The sequence below is a fragment of the Neoarius graeffei genome, chromosome 23 (assembly GCF_027579695.1).
Source record: "Neoarius graeffei isolate fNeoGra1 chromosome 23, fNeoGra1.pri, whole genome shotgun sequence".
Classification (NCBI taxonomy): domain Eukaryota; kingdom Metazoa; phylum Chordata; class Actinopteri; order Siluriformes; family Ariidae; genus Neoarius; species Neoarius graeffei.
This window is the reverse complement of record NC_083591.1, coordinates 27,428,675-27,454,806: the sequence shown is the minus strand read 5'-3', so window position 1 is coordinate 27,454,806 and position 26,132 is coordinate 27,428,675. Positions and strand designations below refer to the sequence as shown.

The following is a 26,132-nucleotide window of genomic DNA, read 5'->3' as shown; positions in this document are numbered from 1 at the left end:
GTTACCTCATGCAAGAGGACAGACTCTTTGTGATGGTCTCCATTAACTTCTCTAGAAGGAAGAAGATGATGAGAACTGAGACTGATCTCACTGAAGAAGAGGTGGAAGTTAAGACACCAAACCCACTGACTCGTTGTGTTCTGCTGAGCCAGGTCGCCGGGCTGTACGACCCAATCGGCCTGGCAACACCTGTGAAACAGAAAGGAGTTATCCTCATGAGAAGAGCCTTCCAGGAAGCTGGCAAGCTTATGAAGGACACCTGGGATGAACCCCTTTCGGACAGGCTCCAAGAGAAGGCGATTGAGCTATTCAAGGAGTACACTTGTCTGAGCAGCATCAAGTTCCACAGAAGCCTCACGCCCTCCGGCTGGAGAGGTAGGCCCTGGGGAATCACATTTTCTGATGGGAGCTGTGAGTCCTATGGTGCTGTACTGTACTTACGATGGGAGACGTCAGATGGTGTGATTATTTGGCTGGTGGAATCTAAGGCCAAGTTAACTCCTCTTGACCAGAAGGGCGATGCGATCATGGCTGAGATCTGCGGGGCTGTCTTTGCCACTTGGCTTAAGGGGCATGTAATGAAGCATGGGCGTTTGGACGTGGAGAAGTGGTATCACTTCATTGACAGTCAGACAGTGCTAGGGGCCATACAAAGAGAGAGCTACGGATTCCATACGTTCTTCGCCAACCGAATAGGAGAGATTCAGAAGGCTGGGCCCATAGCTGATTGGTGGTGGGTCCCTGGTGTGGTCAATGTTGCTGATTTGGTTACGAGAGGTTGCTCCCCAGACCTGCTGGATGAAAACTCTGTGTGGCAGAAGGGTCCAGAGTTCTTGTCTAGTCCACTCAAAGATTGGCCTATGAAGTCTGCCTCGGAAGTGGCAATTGATGCTAGGGAGGCTGTGAGTAAGCTCCAGAGAAAGGCCTTTTCAGCAGTTCTCACCAGAGCTCAAGCCAAAAAGCAGTTAAACTCCATCAGTCCCGGTGGTGAAGTTCCAGTATCTACAGATGGAGTTAGTGAGTCCTCAGGGAATGGGACTGAATTGACCTCAGTTGAGACAGAGGAAACCAAGATGCTGTGGGGGGGTCACACTTGTAGACCAAGTAGATCCAATGAGGTTTAGTTCCCTTATTAAGCTCTGCGGAGTAGTTGGTTATATTCACAGAGCTGTGAAGAAGTGGTTGGCTTATATTGGAAGGGTCCCTATGCCAGCAAAGTGGGAGGCAGTACTGACAGTGAGAGAACTCGAAACTGCATTCGAAGATCTGTGCCTGGCTGCCCAGAAGGGAGTCACGTTCCCTATGACGACGCTAAACAGACTCGTTGTCAGCAGGGATGAACCTTCAGGGCTGCTACGATGCCATGGTAGAGTCCAGGTCATAACTCAGGGAAAGACCAGTGTGCCCCTGCTTCCCTATAATGCATGGATCAGTACCCTTCTCACACAGGAAGCCCATGAAGCCAACCACGAAGGTGTTGCTGGTACACTCCTGCGGATGAGATCTAAAGCATGGGTAGTGCAGGGACCAAGGGTCGCCAGGAACATCATTGACTCCTGTATCCACTGCTGGAAGATCAAAATGAGGATGTGTAAACAGGTTATGAGTGAACTCCCCCTTGAACGAACGGAACCAGACGCACCCTTTGAGTTTATGGCTCTGGATCTCTTCGGCCCCTATGTCGTTAGGGACACTGTAAAACAAAGAACAAAGATGAAAGTCTGGGGTATGGTGTTTAGTTGTATGGCTTTGAGGGCAGTGCATGCAGACATCATGGAAGATCTCTCAACAGAAGGATTTCTGAAAGCATACCAGCGCTTCACAGCTCTCAGGGGTCACCCAAGAAAGCTCTGGTCAGATCAAGGGACCAACTTTGTGGGTGCAAGGCCGGTACTACAGGAGCTTTATGGGTTTCTAAGTAGCATTGATAAGGATCAGATCCAGAAGAAAGCAGGTGCTGCGGGGACTGACTGGACATGGGTGTTTCATCCGGCAGACTCCCCCCACCGTAATGGGGCAGCTGAGGCTGCAGTCCATGTACTTAAGAAAGCATAGCAGCATTAGTGAAGAAGGTAATCGGACAGCGCTGGAGTTCCAGACCCTCCTCTACCTGGCTGCTAACCTGTCAAATGAGAGACCCATTGGTGCCAGGGCCCAAGTACAAGATGAGACTGTGGAAGTCATTACTCCCAACTCCCTTCTGCTTGGTCGTGCAGGGCCCAGCGGTGACATCCAAGGGTTCGAGTACCCGAAATACCCTGTTGTACATCTGAGGGCCATCCAGATCTAGGTTAACAAGTTCTGGAAGCGGTGGAGCCAGCTGGCGGGTCCGGGTCTCTTCGTCCGACTGAAGTGGCACGCACCTGCTAGAAATGTTGCAGTGGGTGACCTGGTGTGGTTGGCTGACCAGAACGCGCTTAGGGGTCAGTTCAGACTGGGTCGAGTTGTGGAGGTCTGTCCTGACATGAAGGGTGTTGTATGAGATGTAAGAGTGAGGACATGCCAAAGCTGTCCGGTTTCCAGTGGACAGTCTAAGAGAGGCCAAAGTATGGAGAACTGCCCTTCCACCATCCTCCACAGGGATGCTAGGAGGCTGGTGGTTCTGCTACCAGTGGAGGAGCAAGTAAAGGATCCCCACCACGTGGTGTGTTTCGGTAATGGATCCCCGCCATGTGGTGTGTTTCGGTAATGGATCCCCGCCACGTGGTGTGTTTCGGTAAAGGAACAAGACCCCCCCACCCCTCTCCTCCCTAGAGGTCGGTGGTGTGTTTCGGTGAAGGATATCACAATGTCATCGACGACAATTTGATTTGTTTATGGATACTGCCTTGTGCTTATGAGTGTTCATATATTGAGGCATACCATGTTCGTATTTAAGAATGTAATGTTATCTGGTTATGGGTTCAATTTCATATTTGAAAATCTGTTTGCACTAATTATAGTGGCCTACTTGGATTCTAGAATCAGTAGACCAAGTGGGAGGTGTAAAACTCTCTAGTAGGTGAAATTGTTAATGTACTGTATATAGAGAGGGTATATGTTATGTGTATATTTTTTATATGGTGGTAGTTATGAATTTACTGTAATGATAATCACTGTCTTATTTTACATTGAGGGTTTTACGGGTATGACTCCGCAAAAAATCTAGCCTGTGTGGGTGGGGCGTGAGTAAGTATGCGGAAGTACGGTTGATTAATGCCGTAAGTTTCATTTTGTGTGGATGTTTGTCAGGACTAGGACGCCTTGTCGGTTTACAAACTGAGTGTCTGTGTTCAATAAACACAAAAGAAAAAAGGGACATGAGTTGTATCCGCCATTCTTGTTCTGAAAACCCTTCCAGAGGGGAGTTTACTAGACTATAGTAGGTAGTTTGGTGAAAATCTGGACAATGAAAAATAAAACAAAAAAGCAACATCATGGCCAATGTACATTTTACTACAACCTACTCACAACCTATCCTTGCTTTATCAGGCCACATTCTTTTCAATAAGCTTTATTCACCTGTTGCTGTGTCTTTTGGCAAACACATCAACAAAATCAAGATTTATGGCTCTAGCCTTTCTTGACTCTATACTCAACACCCCCAAATTGCTTAACTGCTCATACATCATTGTATTTCTCAAGGCAGACTTGATGAATTTTAGCATAGAAAAACTAACCTCACATGGTGCAGTGCTCACTGCTGCTGCTCCCCCGTCAGCTGCATCTCACCTGTATTAACTTTCTTCTTAAAGTAATAAGAAATGTCTGTGGACTTTCTCTTCATTGTTTGCAAATTTACATAGCACAGCACAGTGACTAAGCATGGATAGTAAGCTAACACTACACCACCCTACCAGATAATGTTAGTTAGCTGTGCCTCAGCTAGTTAGTTACCTGGGTAACTTAATTTAACACTATCAAACACTGTGGCCAGTCAAGACAGCTGCCAAAGTTTTCTGAATATGTCCCCCCACCCTGCCTTCTTTTACATATTGTACGACTTACCTGTTAGCATTAGCAGTCTAGTGGTCTCTCAACTCTGCAGTGATGAGACACGGGTTGAGCTCAGCTGCTGCTACTAAAACTGCTGTCTGTGAGTAAGGGCACCTGTAACAGTAGGCCAGGGGGTGAGGGGATCGGAGAGTAAGTGATGGACAGTCAAAAGAGGCTCTGTATTTGAACACATAATTGAAGCTTGCCCTCTCCTCTCTTCAGAGACTAAAAGGCGGTTTAGTCACCTCCATACAGCAGATCACGAGGCAAATATCTGGCTCAAGGACTTCACTAAATAAATAAATATTATGCATATGCCACTGGTCTGGCTGGGGGGCAGCAAATTTCTAGGGGTGTCCATGGCGTCCTGCCCCCTGGTGGCACTATTGTCTCCTTTTGAGAGATATGTTGATGGAGCAGGTCACTTATTTCTTCATCTGAGCATTCACTTTGCTCATATGTGATACAGGGAACAGGCTGAAAGCGAGAGTGGGCTGAGAGGCTGCACGGGAACAGGCTGAAAGCGAGAGCGGGCTGAGAGGCTGCGCGGGAACAGGCTGAGAGCGAGAGTGGGCTGAGAGCGGGCCCGGGCCGCGGCTGAAGCCTCAGATTTTCCTGCCGCGCTGCTGCCGCCCCGCTTGTTCTTCCTGCGCTTTGCTCCTCGCTTCGCATTACTCAGAAGCTGAAAGGGGCTAAGAAGCTACCAGTGGGTGTGTTATGATAACGGGACGACATGCCACCAAAAAAGAATACAGCACAGGTTGAGGAGGTCGAAGATATTAAAAGATCGCTCGACATGTTGACGGAGGAGGTTTCTGCTGTTAGACAACAGCAGAAAACCATCATGAGCCTGGTGGAGGAAGTTAAAGCCTTGAGGCTACAAATCACCGAGAAGGACAAGCGGATTAACTTGCTGGAGAACCGGGTGGCCGATCTGGAACAATATACCAGAATGAATGACATCATATTCACCGGCTTGGAAGTGAAACCTCGTTCATATGCACGGGCAGTGACTATGTGGAATGGAGAGGAGCCGAGCGAGGAGGACGCGGCATCGGTGGAGCAACAGGTGGCGGCGTTTCTCCGCTCAAAGGGAGTTGAGTTAGACAGGGAAAACATCGAGGCCTGTCACCCGCTCCCAAGGAGAAACGAGAAGACAAAACCGGCAATAATAGTTCGGTTTGCAAATAGGAAACACAAAAACGAACTGCTGAAACAGGGAAGACGGCTGAAGGGATCAGACGTTTACATCAATGAGCACCTGACAAAGAAAAATGCGGACACTGCCAGAATGGCCTGTCTACTCAGAAAACAGAAGAAAATACAATCAACATGGACTTCAAACTGCAAAATATACATTAAGTTAAATGGAACACCAGAACAAGCCAAAGTACTAGTCATCAGGGAGCTGGAGGAGCTGAGCAAATATTAATGAAACGTACAACAACAAGGTATCATTAAACTACAGCCATGACAACTCCTGATAATAAACACACATTAGGACTAGAAAACTTTGTATATACAGAACATAAAATACAGGACATAGAACATGATATTGATCCAGATAACAATTTACTCAATGATATAGAAAACAGCTGCAGTTATTACACAGATGAGCACTACAACGCAACTTTCCAATCAAAGCATAACATATCAATCATCCACTTCAATAGCAGAAGCCTATATGCCAACTTCCACAATATTAAAGAATATTTGAAACAGTTTAAGAACCCATTCAACATCATAGCAATTTCAGAGACATGGATCAGCACTGACAGAGATGTGGACTTTGAGATGGAGGGTTATGATCTAAATCATATAAGCAGAGTGAAAAAGAGAGGAGGAGGTGTGGCAATATATGTGGACAAAGGATTGAAGTATAAGGTGGTGGAGTGTATGACAGCAGCTGTTGATAATATGGTGGAATGTATCACAGTGGAAATTTGTATGGAAAAAGTAAAAAATATAATTGTGAGCTGTTTGTACAGAACTCCAGCATCAAGTATCGATATATTTGAAAACTGGATGGAAAACATGTTTTCTAACTCAGTGCAGAAGACTGTGTTTATCTGTGGGGATTATAATATTGATCTGTTAAATCCAAAAAAGCATAAAATGACAGAAGATTTCATAAATACAATGTACAGTATGGGTTTATACCCAAAAATCACCAAACCTAGTAGAATTACTTCTCATTGTGTCACATTAATAGATAATATATTTACAAACAGTATGGAAAATAATACAGAAAGTGGGCTTTTATATGACATCAGTGACCATTTGCCTGTATTTATTGTCTATCACTGTAATTACTGGAAACCTAAGGATATGAATCAGCTGAAATACAAACGGATAAGAACCGAAGAAAACATAAGGATACTTCAGAGTGAATTACTTAAACAGAACTGGAGAGTCGTATATGAGGAAGAAGATATTGACAAAGCATACAGTGGATTCCTAAATATCTTTAAAACACTATATGATAAAACCTGTCCTGTAAGGAAATACAGTGATGGACAAAAACAAGCAAATGGTCCATGGATCACCAAAGGATTAAAAAATGCCTGTAAAAAAAAGAACACGCTGTATAGACAATTCATAAAAAAAAGAACTTTGGAGGCAGAAATTAAATATAAAAAATACAAGAATAAATTAACCAGCATTATGAGGACATGTAAGAAGGAATATTATAATAAATTATTAGATAGTAATAAAAATAACATGAAGGGGCTATGGAATGTACTGAATAGTATTATTAGGAATAGAGCTAAAAACAAAAACACAAGCTACCCTGATCATTATATTGAGAATGACAGATCAATAAATAATATGGAGGAAGTGGTAAATGGTTTTAATAGATTCTTTGTAAATGTGGGATCAGATTTGGCAGAAAAGATTCAGGATACAGACACACCTGGAGGGGAGGAGGCTGCTCGATGGGAGAGAAATCCTAAATCTATATTCATTGGTGCAGTTGGCATAAAAGAGGTCATAGACATTGTAAGGAGAAGTGAAAGTAAAACCTCCACTGACTGGAATGATATTGATATGAGTTTAATAAAAAAAAGTTATTGAAGAAATTGCAGAACCATTTACTCACATATGTAATATGTCTTTTCAATCTGGTAAATTTCCAAACAACATGAAAATAGCTAAAGTTATACCTTTATATAAATGTGGAGATAGACACCATTACACAAATTACAGGCCAGTTTCTTTACTCTCTCAGTTCTCCAAGATCCTTGAAAAACTGTTCACAGCAAAACTAGACAACTTCATTGAAAAATATAAACTTTTAGCTGACAGTCAATACGGATTCCGGAAAGACAGATCAACAACCCTGGCATTAATGGAACTTATTGAGAAAATCACAAATGGTATAGACAATAAAAAACATGTTATGGGAATTTTCATAGATCTAAAGAAAGCATTTGACACAATAAATCACGACATTCTATTCAAAAAATTAGAGAGGTATGGTATCAGAGGGGTTGGTTTGGACTGGGTGAGGAGCTACTTAAGTAACAGGCAACAATTTGTAAAAATTGGAGATCACACATCTGATTATTTGCCCATAACATGTGGAGTACCGCAAGGGTCTGTCTTAGGTCCCAAACTGTTTATATTGTACATTAATGATTTATGTAATGTATCAAGTATAATGAAATGCATATTATTTGCCGATGATACAAACATCTTTTGCGCCGGGGACAATGCACAGCAGCTTATGGAAACAATCACAACCGAAATGAATAAATTAAAAAGGTGGTTTAACATAAACAAATTGTCATTGAATTTGAGTAAAACAAAGATTATCTTATTTGGAAAATATAAGTCGAACCCTCAAATTGAATTGAAAATTGACAACATAACCATAGAAAGAGTTTATGAAATAAAATTTCTGGGTGTGATTGTTGATCATAAAGTCTGCTGGAAACCACATATTAATCATGTTAAAGCAAAAATAGCAAAGATTACTGCAATTTTGGGGAAATCAAGACACATTCTGGACTATAACTCACTACATACTCTCTATAATGCACTCATACTTCCATATCTGAGCTACTGTGTGGAGATATGGGGTAATACCTACAAATCTAACCTGCAGCCGTTATGCACATTACAAAAAAGAGCAATAAGAATTGTCAATAATATGGGATATCTTGAGCATACAAACACATTATTCGTAAAAGCACACACTCTGAAATTCACGGATCTGGTTAAACACAAGACTGCACAAATTATGTATAAAGCAAGACATAACCTTCTTCCGGGTGAGGTACAAAATACGTTTATGGAAAGGCAGGGTGGGTATAACCTGAGAGGGGAAATGAATTTTAAGAGAGTAAATGTTAGAACAACTATGAAAAGTATGTGCATAACAGTCTGTGGGGTGAAATTGTGGAATGGTCTGGAAAATGAACTCAAAAATAGCACCAACATAAAACTGTTTAAAAAATTATATAAAAACATGTTAATAAAAATATATGAGAATGAGGACAGGCAGACTATATAGGTGATGATGAAATTGAGAGTAAGTCTGTGACTGGTCTTCTTGTATTTAGTGTATAGCTATAGGTATGTGTATATGTATGTACTGTATATATGTATTGTATGTGTGTCTATATGCATAACATAAGTATCTGTATATATGATTTGATTTGGTCGATATATATACCCATGTCGGTATGTTTTGGTATGTTGGTATGTTTTCTTTTTTGTTTATTGCTTTTGTTTTCTTTTGTATATATAGTTTATTATGGTGGAAAGTGACATTTGATTAGCGGTGGTATAGAGGGTTAGGATTGGATAAGTTATTACTTCTTCCTAATCCTTTCTGAACATTGTTATGTTATTGACTTGTGGCTACGCTATTCTGTTTGTTTATGACGATGTTTTGATTATTGCATTTTTTATTTAAATTTTTATTTTTATATCTTTCTTCTTTATTGTTCAGAATAAAGTAATCAATCAATCAATCAATCAATCAATCAATCAATCAATCAATCAAATACGTGCTGCTGTGCCTTGGCAGCCTTTGGCTTTTTAATCATCTCCAGCCACTCTAGTGCCCTCCATACCTTCTTGTGGTAGACTGCCTCATGTATCTCGATGATCCAAAGAAGATGAGGCCAAAAGAAGAGTAGTCCAGTTTTACCCCAGTCCATGATGGCAGGCCAGGACACCCCATGGCTGGGTATTAAGGTGGCAGCCCTACTACTGGACTAGTCTGTGTTAACATCCTAGCCAGATGAACTCTTCCATGTTACGACACCTACCAGAGATAACTGGACTGACCTTCAATGGAATCGAACCTTGGCTTTCAACAATGGACTATGACTCATGGATCTACAATATACCATCTGCATCACAACTTAGAACATCCTCAGCCTTCTCCATACTGGTGCATCCACCCTTCTATCCCATGAGCTCTCCATCTACAACATCACCTTTGCCGGTCTCTGTGAGGTTTGTTGGACTGAAAGCGGTGAGTGCTCAGCTGGCAACCATGTCTTTCTCTGGAGTGGACCACCCAATGGGAGATGACATGGCAAAGAAGCACTGGCTCTACTCAGGACTGCACGCCATTCCCTGATCAACTGGGAGCCCATGAGTGACTGCTTGTTCATGCTTGCTTTTTCCACCACCATGGAAAGATCATCATTACCATTGTCTATGCTCCTCCCAACATTGCAGATGACCAAGAGAAGGACACCTTCTACAATCAATTTTATCCTCAAGTGTGTTCCGCCACATGACATCTCTATTCTCCTCACCAACACCAATGCCACCCTGACACTTGGAACTACTCCTCTGCTGCTGGCACCACCTTCATGGACCCCACCACAAATGACAATGGGCTATGCCTCCTCCAGCTCTGCACTGACACAAACGTGAGTCACAGGCTCATGGTTCCCAAGGAAGTATATATACCACTGGACTTGGGATAGCAATGATGGACTGACATGACAAGCTATGGACCAGATTCTGATCAGTCACCGTTGGCAATCCAGCATCACCAACTCTCATGTTTATCACAGCGCTCAGCTTGGCAACACTAATCACTGCCTCCTTGTGGCACATCTGAGACTGTTTCTGAAGGCCAACCCTGCCAGTAGGCACCATTCATACTCAGTACATCTGTTCCATCTCCAACCAATACAATGCATTGTCTGCTGAGGATATTACTGATTGCTCGACCTTCAAATCATCAGTCAATGAAGTGACCACCATGACCATTGACCGCCCTACCACCACTACTCAGCAGCCCTGAATCTCCAATAACACCCTCATCATCATCAAAGAACATCGTGCTGCCTGTCTTCATGGCGATATGCCCGAGTACTGTTGATTGAACATGGTCCATAACATTGCCATCAAGATTGACTGAGAGAGATACTGAGATGTCAAGGCCATGAGGCTAGAAGATGCCACCCACTGCAATGATCAGAGACTGGTCTACCACCTCCTTCATGATGCTGGTAGCGGCCCTCGTAAAAAGTTCACCCATGTGAAGTCTAAAAATGGCAACGTCATCACTACTGAACATGTCCGCCTTGCCTGGTGGGTCGAGCACTTTCAGGAGCACTTCTGGCAACCTCCCCCATCACGCAACCCAGACCTTCTCGCTGCAGCCACCTGTACTACCGATTACAACCATGACTGCCATGCCAAGCTGATCCACAGACATGAGATAGTGAAGACCCTCCACAAGCTCAAGAACAAGAAGGCCCCAGGCATCTGCAGCATCACCACCAAGTAACTCAAGGAGGGCAGGGGCTGCATGATTGAATGGCTGGTCACCATCATCAACCATGTGTGGGTGATGGAGGAGCTGCCTGATGACTGGTGGTGCAATGTCATCTTCCCATTTTGGAAGAGGAAAGGGGACCATCTCATATGTGATAACCATGGAGGAATCACTTTACTTTCCATATTGACCAAACTCTTCACCCAAATCCTCCTTGACCATGCCCTCCCTGTCATCAGATCCAGACACCACACTCAACAGGTGGGATTCATGCCTGGCCGATCAACTACTGACTACATCTCTGCTTTATGGCTCTCCATCAAGAAGTTCTGTGAGTTCCACAAGGATTGGCATCCTTTTATCACTTTTATTGACCTCAAGGCCACCTTTGACACTATCAACTGACCTACCATGTGGAATATCCTCCATACCTTAGCCCTCCCACTGAAGCTTATCACATTTTTCATGATGCTCTATGACAGCACAGATAGCTGTGTTTGGATCAACAGTAAGGATTCCGACCAGTTCCCAATCGCTGCTGGAGTTCACCAGGGCTGTGTGGCCACCTCCCACCTGTTCAACTGCATCATAGCCCACCTAATGACTGCAGTGTGTGACTGTTTCCCAGGTGTACAGCTCGGAGACTACTGCTTGACGGACTTGGATTATGCCGACGACATAACATTGTTCTGCTGCTCACTGGCAGATTTGAAGGGAGCACTTCATACTTTTGATGAGAAGGCATCCAGGATTGGGCTATGTGTCAGCTGGTCCAAGACCAAGCTGATGCAAATAGGTGGCAGTCCTGACCCACCACCCATCGTCATTGGCACTAATCATGTTGAGTTTGTCATGTCATTTGTTTACCTGGGATCTGAAGTCACCAACAATGGCAACCTCACTGAGCTCAATAAGCAATGTGGACTGGTGGTGGGCATCAAGAGAAGCCTTTGGAAACCACTTTGGAGATGACGTGACATCTCCCAACGCACCAAGCTATGTGTCTACAATGCTGTGGTTTTGTCTGTGCTGCTCTACATCACTGAGACCTGGCCTCTCAGAAAGACCTTGGCCACCCATGTCCTCAGCTTTGAGACCTATGCCCTCAAGACCATCAAGAGGGTGTATTGGTATGACAATGTTTCCAATGAGGAGCTCCGCTAGAGGACTAACCAACCAAATATCCTCTGTACCATCGCACAGTGCCATGTTCATTGGCTCAGGCACATCCTGTGCTGCACAGATAACCACCCCACAAGAGCCATTTATGAGTTTGACCCACCAGTGGCAGGATAGAGACACCCTCGTGGCTGACCACACACCCGTTGGAATGATGTCATTTGTCAAGATCTCCAGCAGATCAATTTGAGGCTGGAGGACATCCCAGCACTCAGCCAAGACTGTGAGAGATGGCGGATGGTTTGGTGGCACTGGTGGTCTCAATGCCATGCTGACATGAGGTTTCGGAGGGAGTAGGAAGAGGAGTCGTTGCTCTAGTTGCCTGCATTTATCATCTAGTGCACTTTGTCTTTTCGCATTTTCAGCTTCCTGTTTAGCTTGCAAATGGGTGGCTTCAGCTTTGAGTCTTTGAAGTTTTCAATATGATGTTCTTGCTCTGCCAGAGAGGGCCTTTCTGTGCGGCGTTTGCATGTTCTCCCCGTGTCTGCTTGGGTTTCCTCCGGGCGCCCCGGTTTCCCCCACAGTCCAAAGACATGCAGGTTAGGTTAACTGGTGACTCTAAATTGACCGTAGGTGTGAATGTGAGTGTGAATGGTTGTCTGTGTCTATGTGTCAGCCCTGTGATGACCTGGTGACTTGTCCAGGGTGTACCCCACCTTTTGCCCATAGTCAGCTGGGATAGGCTCCAGCTTGCCTGCGACCCTGTAGAACAGGATAAAGCAGCTAGAGATAATGAGATGAGATGAGATGAGATGTTCTTGCTCTAGCAAAACTTCTAAAGTGGCTTTGTTGGTGGCAACTTCAGCAGCAGTGTCTTGTCTTTTGAATGAAAATTGGCTTGAGTGTCTGGATGTGAATTTGGAACTGCTTTGAACATGAGTGGAGAACCTGGTGCGGTGAGAGATGATGTTAGTCATTCCCATGACCTTCACCTTTCCTTGTGTTTAGAAAACCTCTTGCAGTCTAGATGATTGTCCTTGTTACTGCTTCACAGGTGTCCACTCTGCAACATGTGTCATGATCAGGAATGTCAACATGTCTTAACTCTTCATAAACAGCATTCAGATACTTAGAGGCATTGCTCATCATAGTGATGAATTCATGCAGCAGGTTGTTAGAGCATTGTCCTCTCAGACAATGGTGTCTTTAATGATAACCTTTCACTTCTCATAGCTCACACTGAAACTGCGTGCAAGTCTTTTTCCTTGCTCATGAAATTCTTGGCCTTTTTCCATTAACTTGTGGACTCTTTGGCCTCTTCATAGCACTTGTAAAGAAGTGTGGTCATCAACTCCTGTGCCTTCATTCACTTGAGGTTGCAAGCCTGTGCAGTGCTGCTGCATGTCTACTCCACCATCTAGGGAAAACTCAAACTCTGACATTTTACTTGGTTTACTTTAGCTTAAATCTAACCCTGTTTTTAGCTGAGCAATTACCTCACTTACAGTGATACAAGTTAAATTTAATGTAGCCTAAGCCTTAGTATTATTAGTTATTAGTAAATAATTGCAGCATACCCATTAATATAAACAGTATCAATATCAAATTAAATTAAATTCAAGTCAAGTTTATTTGTATAGCGCATTTAACAATAAACATTGTCGCAAAGCAGCTTTACACAATTTGAATGACTTAAAACATGAGCTAATTTTGTCCCTAATCTATCCCCAATGAGCAAGCCTGAATTCAATGAACTTCCATTAGTAAAAGATGAGTAAACAATGTTAACTTGTCACATGAAAATACAAAAGGTGTCTCAGCCTCTGACGCAAAACACTGAAAGTCTCTTAGTTGCAGCTAAAGCCTAGCTAGGGCACCTGGACCTTCCTGTGGGCTGCTTCTTGAATAGCTGTGTAAATGGTGAAAGCAGATACATGCGCTGCAAGGTAGAGATGTCTTTTCCTATCCGAGATTCGCTGCTGTCTGGCACTGTCTTCCTCGGGTACTCATGCAGAGCAGTAGAGTTCTCACCATAACTCTATCCAGTAATAAACACAAGGCCCAAGGTCTTGTTTAAAAAATGGGATTTATTCCTATAGTACAACAACCCATGAGAACTGGGTTGAAAGAGAAAATAAAGAAATGCTTGTATGCAAGTCCTCTACTGTACTTACAATTCATGCTATACAGCTACAACAGGTAGCATGTAGCACAAAATAGCACATAGCATAAACACACATGATAAAGCCACAGGCAACCTTGCAGCTTAACCATAACTTCTTAGTTCACTTATAAAACTTTGCATAATAGATACACTTGAACAATATACTGTATGTAACTTATGCATTTACAATATATCCCAGAAAAACACCACTGGAAAACCACACTCATGCAAGTATTTCATTTCTTTATGACATAAATGAATTGAAAATAACATTTCATAGGCTACTTTAAAGAGAGGTTGAATCTCAAGTCCTTGTCCCAGTCTTCTTTCTTCCAAGTTATCCTCTGGCATTGTGGGCACCTCTGACAGAAGTTCTGCACCTCAGCCACCATGCCCGGCCAATGAAACTGGTCGCAGTTCTTCTCCAGTGCATTTTGGGGTTCCAGGTGGCCTCCTAACTGGTGGGTGTGGGCCATATGCATGAGAGTGTTGATCTTTGGGGGCCAGTCCTCTCTAGTGGTGACCCTTCTCCAGTCAGTTTGGTGAGCAAGTGCTGGGAGTCTTTGGCTGGGTCTGGGAGTGGGATTGTAGCTGCTGGAGCAGTCTCTTTAAGGGACAGGAGTTTTTGTGCAGCCACATGGAGGCTCTGTGCCATCTCCTGGGATAGCTGAGATTGCTGGAGGCTGACATCCAGGAGATGCCACACCACAAGATCCAAGACAGGGAGTCGGGGTGTGGGTCTATGTCCTCTGCCTGCATTCTCCACCAGTGCGGTGCCCGCTAGTGCTCAGGATCATACACATACTCAGGAGACAGAGGTGCGGTGGAAAAACAAGTGCTCTTTTATTTACACAGGTGGCAAGGAGTTGGGAAAGGGGAGTGCAGGTGTGAGGTATTGGTGGTTCTTCCTGTTCTGGCTTGATAATGTCCTCTCCAGACTGTGGGAACTCCACAGGTTAAGGGAGGCATCAAGAAGAAGAGCTGCTTCAGTCTGAAGAAGGGTGAGCACTGTTGGAACTGGAATATGTCACAGAGAGAAGCACAGACTCGTTACTTTCTCTCACCATCCTCCTACAAGCCCAACTGGCAAAACAGCATACTTTTCTATCCTCCCTGCACCTCATGGAGGGAGATTGAGTGCCTCGATTAGCCAGCTCCAGCTGTGTCACATTAGGTGTCCCTGCTCCTTGGCCATGTGTGTGTTGTTGATAAACAGCGGTGCTGAGGCAGTACTGTCTTTTCAGCACCACTGTTGTCTGGGAAATGGGGCACTGTTCTTTCAGCACTGCTGCAGCATGGTGAGGACTGCTTGTTGTTTTGTGGGCAAGGGCTACCAGCCTGCTGTTGTCACAATACATAGGCCCAGCACATGTGCAATTTGATATATTTTCTTTTGTGACATGTTTGTCATACATAGAAATTAATGTCTTCCTTTGAGGTGATTTGTGATATAGCCAAACTCTCTCTTTGCATATATTTTCAAAATCAGCATCTGGTTTAATGTTTGAATGGATTTCAATGACATTCACATGGTAAATGTGGGAATCCATTTTCCACGTTTTCCCAACAGCCAAAATACAAGAGGAATTGATTCCATCTACTGATATTTTAAATTAATCACATTTTCATTTATGAGACTGCGTTCATTCAGTACTCATGGTGGGTGGGAGGGATTGGTACATGTACAGGAGAATGTGCATAACTGGAAGCGCACAAAAAAGGACTCACAGGTGAATGGGAAAATCACACCCTATGTGGCTTAAAAGGTTAAATGGTTTCCTTCATTAATTTATAAAAAATAGTGTATATAGAAAAAAAGAATAGTTAGCTATCATTTTCCAGTAGTGCGGTAGGTGGTAGCTTTGCTACTTTTGAAATCAAACAGCTTATAATTTGTTGTTTTATACATTGAGTTGGGGGAGTAGCACTGATAAATAAAATTATAATATTTTTAACACAGATCTCACATTTTAATCCACCCATGTTCTGCAGCTGCTTCTTGTCTTTTGGTTGGAAGCAAGACAAGTTAGAGGTGATTAACATGACGAAATGTTTCACAAAATTCACCAACTTTAGACTGTCAACTCCTATTTAAATAACCAATATTCAACTTGGTTAAAGCAGAATAGCACGTATTGTATGTTCTTATTGACGAGTTTAGAGCTACACTTACATTGTCATTGGCTGGCTCTTCCTCAGTTGCGAACTGGATACCATAAGCAAAGAAACATAGGGCAGCACCTATCCACAGGAGGATGGAGAACCCTCCAAACAACTGTTTACAGAATTTCACCCACTCTGGGATGGTTGGAGGTGGAGTCAGAACATTAGGCCCATCCCGTGCCAGGAGCTCCAATGCTGTTTGATGGGTCAGGCCCTGAGAAAGAGAAGCAAATAAATATCCAAATGCAGAACTAACATATGATGGTTTCAAACATCATTTGTAAGAACTGTCTTGGTTTCCTGATGGGTAAAAATTCTTCTGGCCTTAAGAAAAACAAAAGTCAACATGAAGTTACCCTCACTTTTACCTCACTTTTATTGCTCTAAAAAAATAAATGTGAAGAGTAAGACAACTTCAGAAACTTAAAGAATGCTATTGACATTGATATATTATTCCTCTTTTGATATGAGTAAAATTGAAAATATGTTGTTGATTCATAGCTTCATTTGGAAAAGACACATTGCAAAGGACATGTGTGGAAAGAGTAAAATAATTGTGTTTTGTCTGTGTTTTTGTAATAGATAAGGAGGATGGGCCAAAAGTTTGAGTCCACCATCAAGAAACCCCCCCCCCCCCCATTTACAGCTTTCTTCAGGCCAGAACATTTTTGAGGTGGTTCCCATTGAAAACACATGAAATTTGGTGCACACACACACACACACGGCGGCACGGTGGTGTAGTGGTTAGCGCTGTCGCCTCACAGCAAGAAGGTCCTGGGTTCGAGCCCCGGGGCCGGCGAGGGCCTTTCTGTGTGGAGTTTGCATGTTCTCCCCGTGTCCGCATGGGTTTCCTCCGGGTGCTCCGGTTTCCCCCACAGTCCAAAGACATGCAGGTTAGGTTAACTGGTGACTCTAAATTGACCGTAGGTGTGAATGTGAGTGTGAATGGTTGTCTGTGTCTATGTGTCAGCCCTGTGATGACCTGGCGACTTGTCCAGGGTGTACCCCGCCTTTCGCCCATAGTCAGCTGGGATAGGCTCCAGCTTGCCTGCGACCCTGTTGAAGGATAAAGCGGCTAGAGATAATGAGATGAGATGAGACACACACACACACACACACCAGTGCTTGTGACATAGCTTTGGCCCTGAGTGTGGCCCAGTGACTCTATAGCACCAACATTTGTAACTGAAACTTGTGCCCAGCATATAGTTTGACATACATGTACTAAAATTGTACACATGTGGGTCTCCCCAAGATGAATACATTTGTATTTTGGATTTAGTGCATTTTGACACATGTTACATTTTGAAATACTCCTAGGCAGTTCATCAGATTCATGTCAGATTTGGTATATATGATGTCAAGATTTTGATGTTAAATTGAGAAGGGATGCCTCATAAATTCTCCATGCATTGCTTGATACAATGATATCCACATGCCGAGAGTGACACCCTGGTATAATACCATCATTTCACAACAGAAAGAGTGGCTTTTTCACCCATCTCAGCTATACACTTCCAAGACTGTTCATTAGTTTCATGTCTAACTTGGTGTATGTGAAATCATGGGTCTTCTGATTTTATATTGTGAAGGGGTTTTTGACATGTTGAACAGTGCAGCCATGAGGACAGGATAAATTTGGGTACCTTGCAACAGATTTTTGAAGTCATTTCATTAGTTTGATGACTGATAGGATTTCAACCAATCAGTGAAATGAGTAGCTTGGAGGTTGGGCAAGACTTGCTTACATATGACATTGCCCTAAGTGATGACGCTGTTCATAGCATGTTAGTAGCAGTGTTGTTAATTCACTGGTCTAATTCACTGGCTAATTAAAACGAACTCTTAAACTTGTAAGTTGACGGGCATGCTATTGATGCCATTTCCTTGGAATAAGTCAGAGCTAACTGTTGGTTACACTAGCTATAAGTTACACCTGGTAGCTATGGAGCATGTTAATGGAGCCCAGCTGAGGGGCTGGCTAACAACATCTAGCCGAGGGGAAAAATAGGAAGAGATGTGTGGCAGCGGGGGCGTGGTCAAGTGTCGGTTTGCGACCGGAGGGCTGAGTCAGGGAAGGTAAGTGGCAGAATCACTGCACCTGATGTCAGTTAACATGTGTTTTGTGTGTCGTCCCCAGTGACCGCGCCCTATATAAGGAGAGAGAGGACAGAGGAAGGGAGCTCTCTCCCCAACCAGATGCCTTGTGTGCGTGCGTGCGTGTGGCTGGGAGAGTGGAAAATAAGTACACTGAAAAGTGGAAAATAAGAGTTTTGTTGAACTCAGTTCTGGCCTGCCATCCTTCTGTGCTCCACCCACCCATCAGAATTGCTACAGTGGTGCCGTTACCTGGATCGGAGCACAGAGAAGAACAGCCCCATGGAGTCCTCCCCCTTCGCAGACCTGGTCCACGCCCTCGCCATGGCCCAGCAGAGCCAGCACCAAGCGCTAATCACCCTCCAGAAGGAGCAGGAGCAAAGGTTCGAGGCCCTGGTGCTGGTGCAGCAGGAAGATCGTCAGGCGTTCCAGCACCTCCTCGCATCGGCGGGGTCCACCACCTCCACCGCCGCGGGCCCTCCCCACCTCACCCTAATGAAGATGGGCCTGCACGATGACCCCGAGGCCTTCCTCACGCTCTTTGAGCAGGCAGCAGAGGCCTTGGGCTGGCCGGTGGAACAGCACATGGTGCACCTCCTCCCCCTGCTAACAGGCGAGGTGCAGCTGGCCGCGCTACAGCTCCCCGCCAACAGCCGTCTGGTCTATGCAGACCTCCGCCGGGCCATCCTCCAGCATGTGGGGCGCACCCCCGAACAACACCAACAGCGCTTCCGCGCTCTGCGCCTGGAGGAAGTCGGCCAGCCATTTGCGTTTGGCCAGCAACTCCGGGACACCTGCTGAGGGCTGACAACCGCGATGCTGAGGGAATCGTCAATCTGGTGGTACTGGAACAGTTCATCGCCCGACTACCCGAAGGGACCGCAGAGTGGGTCCAGTGCCATCGCCCGGCGTCGCTGGATCAGGCCATCAAGCTGGCGGAGGACCATTTGGCGGCTGTTCCGATGGCAGGACAGCAGATCTCCTCTTCTCCCCTCTCCTCTCTCTCTCTCTCTCTCTCTCTCTCCCCCTCCCCCTCTGTGTCTCGTCCTTGCCCCATTCCCCCACCGCGGAGGCGGGGGCCAGCTCCACCCCAGCCGGCCCACCGCACCTGTGGTGCCCTCCCATTTCCCGCTTCTGTGTCTGTCTCTTCCCCCCCTCAGGTGAGTAAGCTCCAGAGTACCGGTGCAGAGAGAAAGCCCGGGCCGGTTTGCTGGCGCTGCAGGGAGCCAGGTCACCTTCAGCAGCAGTGCTCGGTAATGGAGGTGGGCGTGGTGGTCCGGATCCCTGATGCGCCAGGAGCCACCCCCGATTGGGCTGGAGCGTATCGCATACCGGTGAGTGTCCAAGGGGATACATATCAGGCATTGGTGGACTCTGGCTGTAATCAGACCTCAATCCACCAAAACCTGGTGCAAGACGAGGCATTGGGGGGAGCACAATTGGTGAAGGTGTTGTGTGTGCACGGGGATGTTCACAACTACCCTTTAGTGTCGGTCCACATTCTTTTTCGAAGGGAAAAATTTAGTGTAAAGGTAGCGGTTAATCCTTGCCTTACCCACTCAATAATTTTGGGGACTGATTGGCCAGGATTTTGGAAGTTAATGAGGCATTTAGTGAAGAGTGGGTCCTGTTGTAGTTCAGCAGGGGGAGGTCCCGGTGTGGCATTGGCGGGAGCAGCTGTCACAGAGCTGTCTACGTCATCTCCATGTCAGAGCGAGGAGCCACAGGCTCCTCCTCCTTCTCTCGGGGAATCCCTCGTGGATTTCCCGTTAGAACAGTCACGGGACGAGACTCTACGGCACGCGTTTGACCAAGTGAGAGTAATCGATGGTCAAACGCTCCAGCCAAACGCCACCCTGTCCTTCCCCTATTTCTCCATTATGAGAGATAGATTATATCGAGTGACGCAGGACACTCAGACTAAGGAGCTGATGTCACAGCTTTTGATTCCAAAGAGCCAACAGGAATTGGTATTCCAGGCGGCTCACTTTAATCCCATGGCTGGACACTTGGAGCAGGATAAAACACTAGCCCGAATAATGGCCCAGTTCTATTGGCCAGGGATTCATGGCGATGTCTGTAGGTGGTGTACGGCATGCCGCGAATGCCAGTTAGTAAATCCAGCGGCCATTCCAAAAGCGCCTTTGCACCCTTTACCATTAATCGAGACCCCGTTCAAAAGAATTGGGATGGATCTCGTCGGGCCATTAGATCGGTCAACATGAGGGTATCGCTTTATTTTAGTTCTGGTGGACTATGCAATGTGATACCCGGAAGCAGTGCCTCTTCACAATATCTCAGTACACAGTATGGCGGAGGCGCTCTTCCGCGTCATCTCCCAAGTCAGAATCCCCAAAGAGATTCTAACTGATCAAGGCACCTCGTTTATGTCATGCACACTGAGCGAACTGTATGGGTTACTGGGAATTAAACCAATCCGCACCAGCGTTTATCACCCACAAACGGACGGTTTAGTCGAAAGGTTCAATCGCACACTCAAGAATATAATTTAAAAATTTGTTCGCGAGGACGCACGCAATTGGGATAAATGGCTCAAACCCCTGTTATTTGCAGTGCGAGAGGTCCCACAAGCCTCCACGGGGTTCTCCCCATTCGAATTATTATATGGCTGTAAGCCGCATGGCATCCTAGATGTACTGCGAGAAAATTGGGAGGAGGGACCTTCCCCCAGCAAAAATGAAATTCAATACGTTATTGACCTGTGTGCAAAACTCCAAACACTCACACACTTAACCCAGGAGAATTTGCGGCAGGCCCAAGAACAGCAAACCCACCTGTACGACAGGGGCACGTGCCTTAGGGAGTTCACACCGGGAGATAAAGTACTTGTACTGTTGCCCACATCGAGCTCCAAATTGATCGCCAAGTGGCAAGGACCCTTTGAGGTCACACGGCGAGTCGGGGATGTCGACTATGAGGTGAGGTGAATGGACAGGGGTGGGGCGCTACAGATTTACCACCTCAATCTGCTCAAACTCTGGAACGAGGAGGTCCCCGTGGCGTTGGTGTCGGTGGTTCCGGAGAAGGTGGAGCTGGGGCCGGAGGTTCAAATGAGAGCATTGGCATCACATACCTCTCCGGTCCCCTGTGGAGACCACCTCTCCCCGACCCAACTTACAGAGGTTGCCCAGTTGCAGACCGAATTTTTGGATGTGTTCTCGCCCCTGCCCGGTTGCACCGACCTCATAGAACACCACATCGAGATGCCCCCGGGAGTGGTAGTGCACAGCCGCCCTTACAGGCTACCCGAACACAAGAAAAAAGTGGTTCGGGAAGAACTTGAGGCCATGCTCGAAATGGGCATCATCAAGGAGTCCCACAGTGACTGGAGCAGCCCAGTGGTCTTGGTTCCCAAGGCCGATGGGTCGGTCTGGTTCTGTGTGGACTATAGAAAAGTCAATGCAGTGTCTAAATTTGATGCATACCCAATGCCTCGTATTGATGAGTTGCTGGATCGACTAGACACGGCTCGCTTTTACTCGACACTGGATTTAACAAAGAGTTATTGGCAGATCCCCTTGACTCCACTATCCTGAGAAAAAACGGCCTTTTCCACGCCGTTCAGCTTACACCAATTTGTTACACTTCCTTTTGGGCTGTTTGGGGCTCCCGCTACGTTCCAGCAGCTTATGGACAGGGTCCTCCACACCCACGCCACTTATGCGGCCTCGTACTTAGATGATATCATAATCTATAGTAATGACTGGCTGCGGCTTATAGAACACCTAAGGGCCGTCCTTAGGTTGCTGAGGCGTGCGGGTCTCACAGCCAACCCAAAGAAGTTTGCGATTGGGTGGGTGGAAGTACAGTATCTGGGGTTCCACTTGGGCAATAGGCAGGTGTGTCCCCAAATTAACAAGACAGCAGCGATTGCGGCCTGCCCAAGGCCCAAGACCAAAAAGGGGGTGAGACAGTTTCTGGGGCTGGCTGGCTACTATCAGAGGTTTATACCTAATTATTCGGACATCACCAGCCCGCTGACTGATCTCACTAAAAAGGGGGCACCAGATCCGGTCCAGTGGACGGAGCAATGCCAGCGGGCTTTTTCTGAGGTGAAGGCTGCACTGTGTGGGGGGCCACTGTTACACTCCCCTGACTTTTCTCTCCCCTTTATGTTGCAGACAGACATGTCGGACAGAGGGCTGGGGGCTGTTTTGTCCCAGGAGGTGGAGGGGGAGGATTGTCCAGTGCTGTATATCAGCAGAAAGCTGTCGGTGCGTGAGGGGCACTACAGCACCATCGAGAAAAAGTGCCTAGCCATCAAGTGGGCAGTCCTTGCCCTCCGCTACTACCTGCTTGGACGCCCTTTCACTCTCTGTTCGGACCACACGCCCCTCCAGTGGCTCCACCGCATGAAGGATGCCAACACGCGTCTCACCCATTGGTATCTAGCACTCCAGCCCTTTAACTTCAAGGTGATCCACAGGCCGGGGGTGCAGATGGTCATGGCGGACTTCCTCTCCCGTCAAGGGGGGGGGGGGGTTCAGCTGCAGGCCAGACAGCCGCCCGGCCTGAGTTGGGCAGTGGGGGTATGTGGCAGTGGGGGCGTGGTCAAGCATCTGTTTGTGACTTGAGGGCGGAGTCAGGGAAGGTAAGTGGCAGAATCACTGTACCTGATGTTAGTTAACGTGTGTTTTGTGTGTCTTCCCCAGTGACTGCGCCCTATATAAGGAGAGAGAGAGGGCAGAGGAAGGGAGCTCTCTCCCCAGCCAGACGCCTTGTGTGTGTGCATGTGTGTGTGGCTGGGAGAGTGGAAAATAAGTACACTGAAAAGTGGAAAATAAAAGAATTTTGTTGAACTCAGTTCTGGCCTGCCGTCCTTCTGTACTCCACCCACCCATCAGAATTGCTACAAGATGTCTTAGAGGTGAGAGGGTTAAGAGAATCAGACATTGTATTTTGTTACCTTGGTTAATTGTGGTGTTAATTTATTGATTGTCAGGGATAAAGGTTGACGAACCATCCCAATATTTCTTGAGTTTACATTTTCACTATTCAGATAATATTAAAACTCATATGAATTGCATCTATTACAGTTTATATATGAAATCATCAATTTTCTTCACAAGTGGGGTAGTAATGCATCACAAACCAGCTCATGAAGTTTAAGGTGCACAAAATATTTAGACATTGAGCATTATGACTTGCATACAAAAACTGTTCTGTTAATATATATGACTGTTTCCCAGACACAAAAACTGATGCTTCTAATCTTTAAAACTCATGACCTTTACCCCCCCTACACACACACACCATTAATGTAAAACTAGATAATTTAGTCTGCGTGATGTAAGCATGGTTAAGAATCTACATTTTTGTTATGGGAAACGATGTAATTAATGTAGTGTGATGTGGCACACAAGAGGGGTGTTAGTTCATTACACATTCACTCATGAAGGTGTGGTGCTCCCTAGTGTTCCAGCTTGGACACAGACTCAGGTGATGGAAGTTTGGTGGGAAAACAAGTGCTCTTTTATTTACAAAGGTGGCAGCGCATGGAGAAAAGGGAGTGAAGTTGTGAAGTGCTGGTGAATCTTCCTGTCCTAGCATGATAATGTCCCTTGGAGACTGTTGAGGTTTCACCATGCAGGGGAGGCACTGGGGAGGAGAGCCTCTTCTGTCCAAAGACTGGTGAGCATTGTCGAAACTGGAATCTGTCAGCAGACAAAGAGAGCAACACGTACTCATTACATCCTTACTTTTGATGGTGGAATGGCTGGCTGATTTATTTCCCAGGGCTCTCTCATGTCTGTATTACCTTCTGGCTCACCCTTTTGGTTATGCTGTCATAGTTAGTCTTGCCGGAGTCCTTGCTTGTACTCAGTGCACAATGTTTACTGTTCTTAACCATTAGGTGACAACTGCCTGTTGTCACCTAATGGTTAAGAACAGTAAACATTGTGTACTATGTTTACTGTTCTTAACCATTAGGTAAACATTGTGTACTATGTTTACTGTTCTTAACCATTAGGTGACAACAGGCAGTTGTCACCTAATGGTTAAGAACAGTAAACATTGTGCACTGAGTACAAGCAAGGACTCCGGTAACCTGTGTTCTCTCTCTCTTTCTTTCTCTCTCTCATTACATGTCAATCCTGAGATGCCAGTAATACTGGCCTCTCCTGTTCTTCGAACCCGCCTGATCCATCCTGATGCCCTACTTCTGGCTGGAGTTCTCATCACATTGCTCTTGTGGAGGATGATCCTATGTGGAGAGTTGAAAGACACACTTAGAAGATGGCTCTGCTCATTTACAGTTTTGCTACAATGGTTTTGGACTACAATTGTCATGATAACTTTCGTTCTTTCACAATTCTTTTTACTGACTTTGTACAATAGTGCAAACAGACAATAGCAGCATAGGAAGGAATAACAGGTCCTACGAACACAAGGGTGCACACCAGTCAACATGCTAGTTTGCTACCAAGTTGCCTATAGACCCCTTTCACTGACGTTACCCGAAACCGGAAGTAAACAGGCCCTGCGCCATTTTGGAAGACCAACAAACTCGTGATTAGGGGGAAATAACGGCAGCTGTATGTGAACCCACGAGAATAAAGTGGAGTGGCAAACGACTTAAATAAACAAATCTGAGCTGTTTTATTTATGATTTATTGGCCCAACAGTAGACTTGAAAGAAACCTGTGTGAGACTTGGCAAAAAACTGTGGATATAATGGATAAGTCTGTGCATGATCTGCAGACACTTTGAGGTAAGCAAACGCAAGAAATTCAGATTTAAAACATGCTAAATTGGCCCCAAGTTGATAACTGTATGAGGAGCAAGCCTCCCAGACTTCTACAATTTAATAATAATAATAATAATAATAATAATAATAATTTAGGATGGTTTGGTGCTTGCTCTCCCTCCTATTATATAAATAAAGCATAGTTGTTGTGTAGGCATATATCATAAATACATATGTATAATTTGGATAAATTAACCTAAATTATGGATACCTTAATAGTAACAAAAAGTATTAATTTTTCAACTGAAAAGATATATTATTAAAAGATATCAACAAGATTACCTTGGCCATAACTATGTGTAGGTTATTCTTAATAACAGCTGTAATATCACGAACCAAGCCACTAACAACATAATTGTAAGCCTGTAGCCCTTTGTAGGCTTTCAAGTCATCAGCAGTGTAGGCAGTGTTCGAACTACGGGGGTACTCGGGGGATCCGAGATCCTCTGAAACAGACATGAGATCCCTTGAAAACATGATTTGGAAAATGTTGGGGGGTCTCTAAAATATTTGCATAATGATGTTTATTGACATAGCAATCGTGTGTAACGGGAAGCATTTGCATATCCGAAGTGTTGTGTTTACATCAAAGATAAAATAAACTGATATGACAACGACTGCTGCTGCCAGGTTGGTTGTTGAGTAGCCTGACTGTTTTTTTTTCTTGCGTCTGGTATCATTGTTGATGCAAGGTTGTTTTTTAAACATGCCAATGCGGACACGATTTCCCCTGAGGAGTTATGACTTCAGACGCGATGCGTGTGTGAAGGTGTGGAGTGCGCGTGATACGTGCATAAGATAGGCTTCTCATGTGTTTGGAAATCCACGCTCCGAGACAAGCGCAAGCGCAAGCACCCCCCCAAGGGAAAAAAAGGGACCCCCGAAAATATCGGCATAGTTCGAACACTGAGTGTAGGCACTAGGTGTAAACAACAAATAGTTTACAATGTCTGGGTAGCAAACAGATGGCAGAATTGGTGTCAGGTCCTCCTTATGTTTCCATTCTCCCTTGCCGCGAGTCTTATCATATGGGTCAAACCCATCAAATCACAGCCAGTTTCTCCACATACCGTGCCCTTTCTGCAGCTGGTAAT

The 26,132-nt window shown here is 45.3% G+C and overlaps 1 protein-coding gene across 3 annotated transcripts in view; it reads right to left on the bottom strand.

Moving 5' to 3' along the window:
* The window catches only part of atp1a2a (ATPase Na+/K+ transporting subunit alpha 2a), a 431,823-nt gene that overhangs the window by 322,544 nt on the left and 83,147 nt on the right, over nt 1–26,132 (bottom strand). For all 3 annotated transcript variants that reach the window (XM_060906007.1, XM_060906008.1, XM_060906009.1), the window contains exon 4: nt 16,183–16,386. In XM_060906007.1, the coding sequence (XP_060761990.1) occupies nt 16,183–16,386 (204 nt within the window). The remainder of the gene's footprint in view (nt 1–16,182; nt 16,387–26,132) is intronic.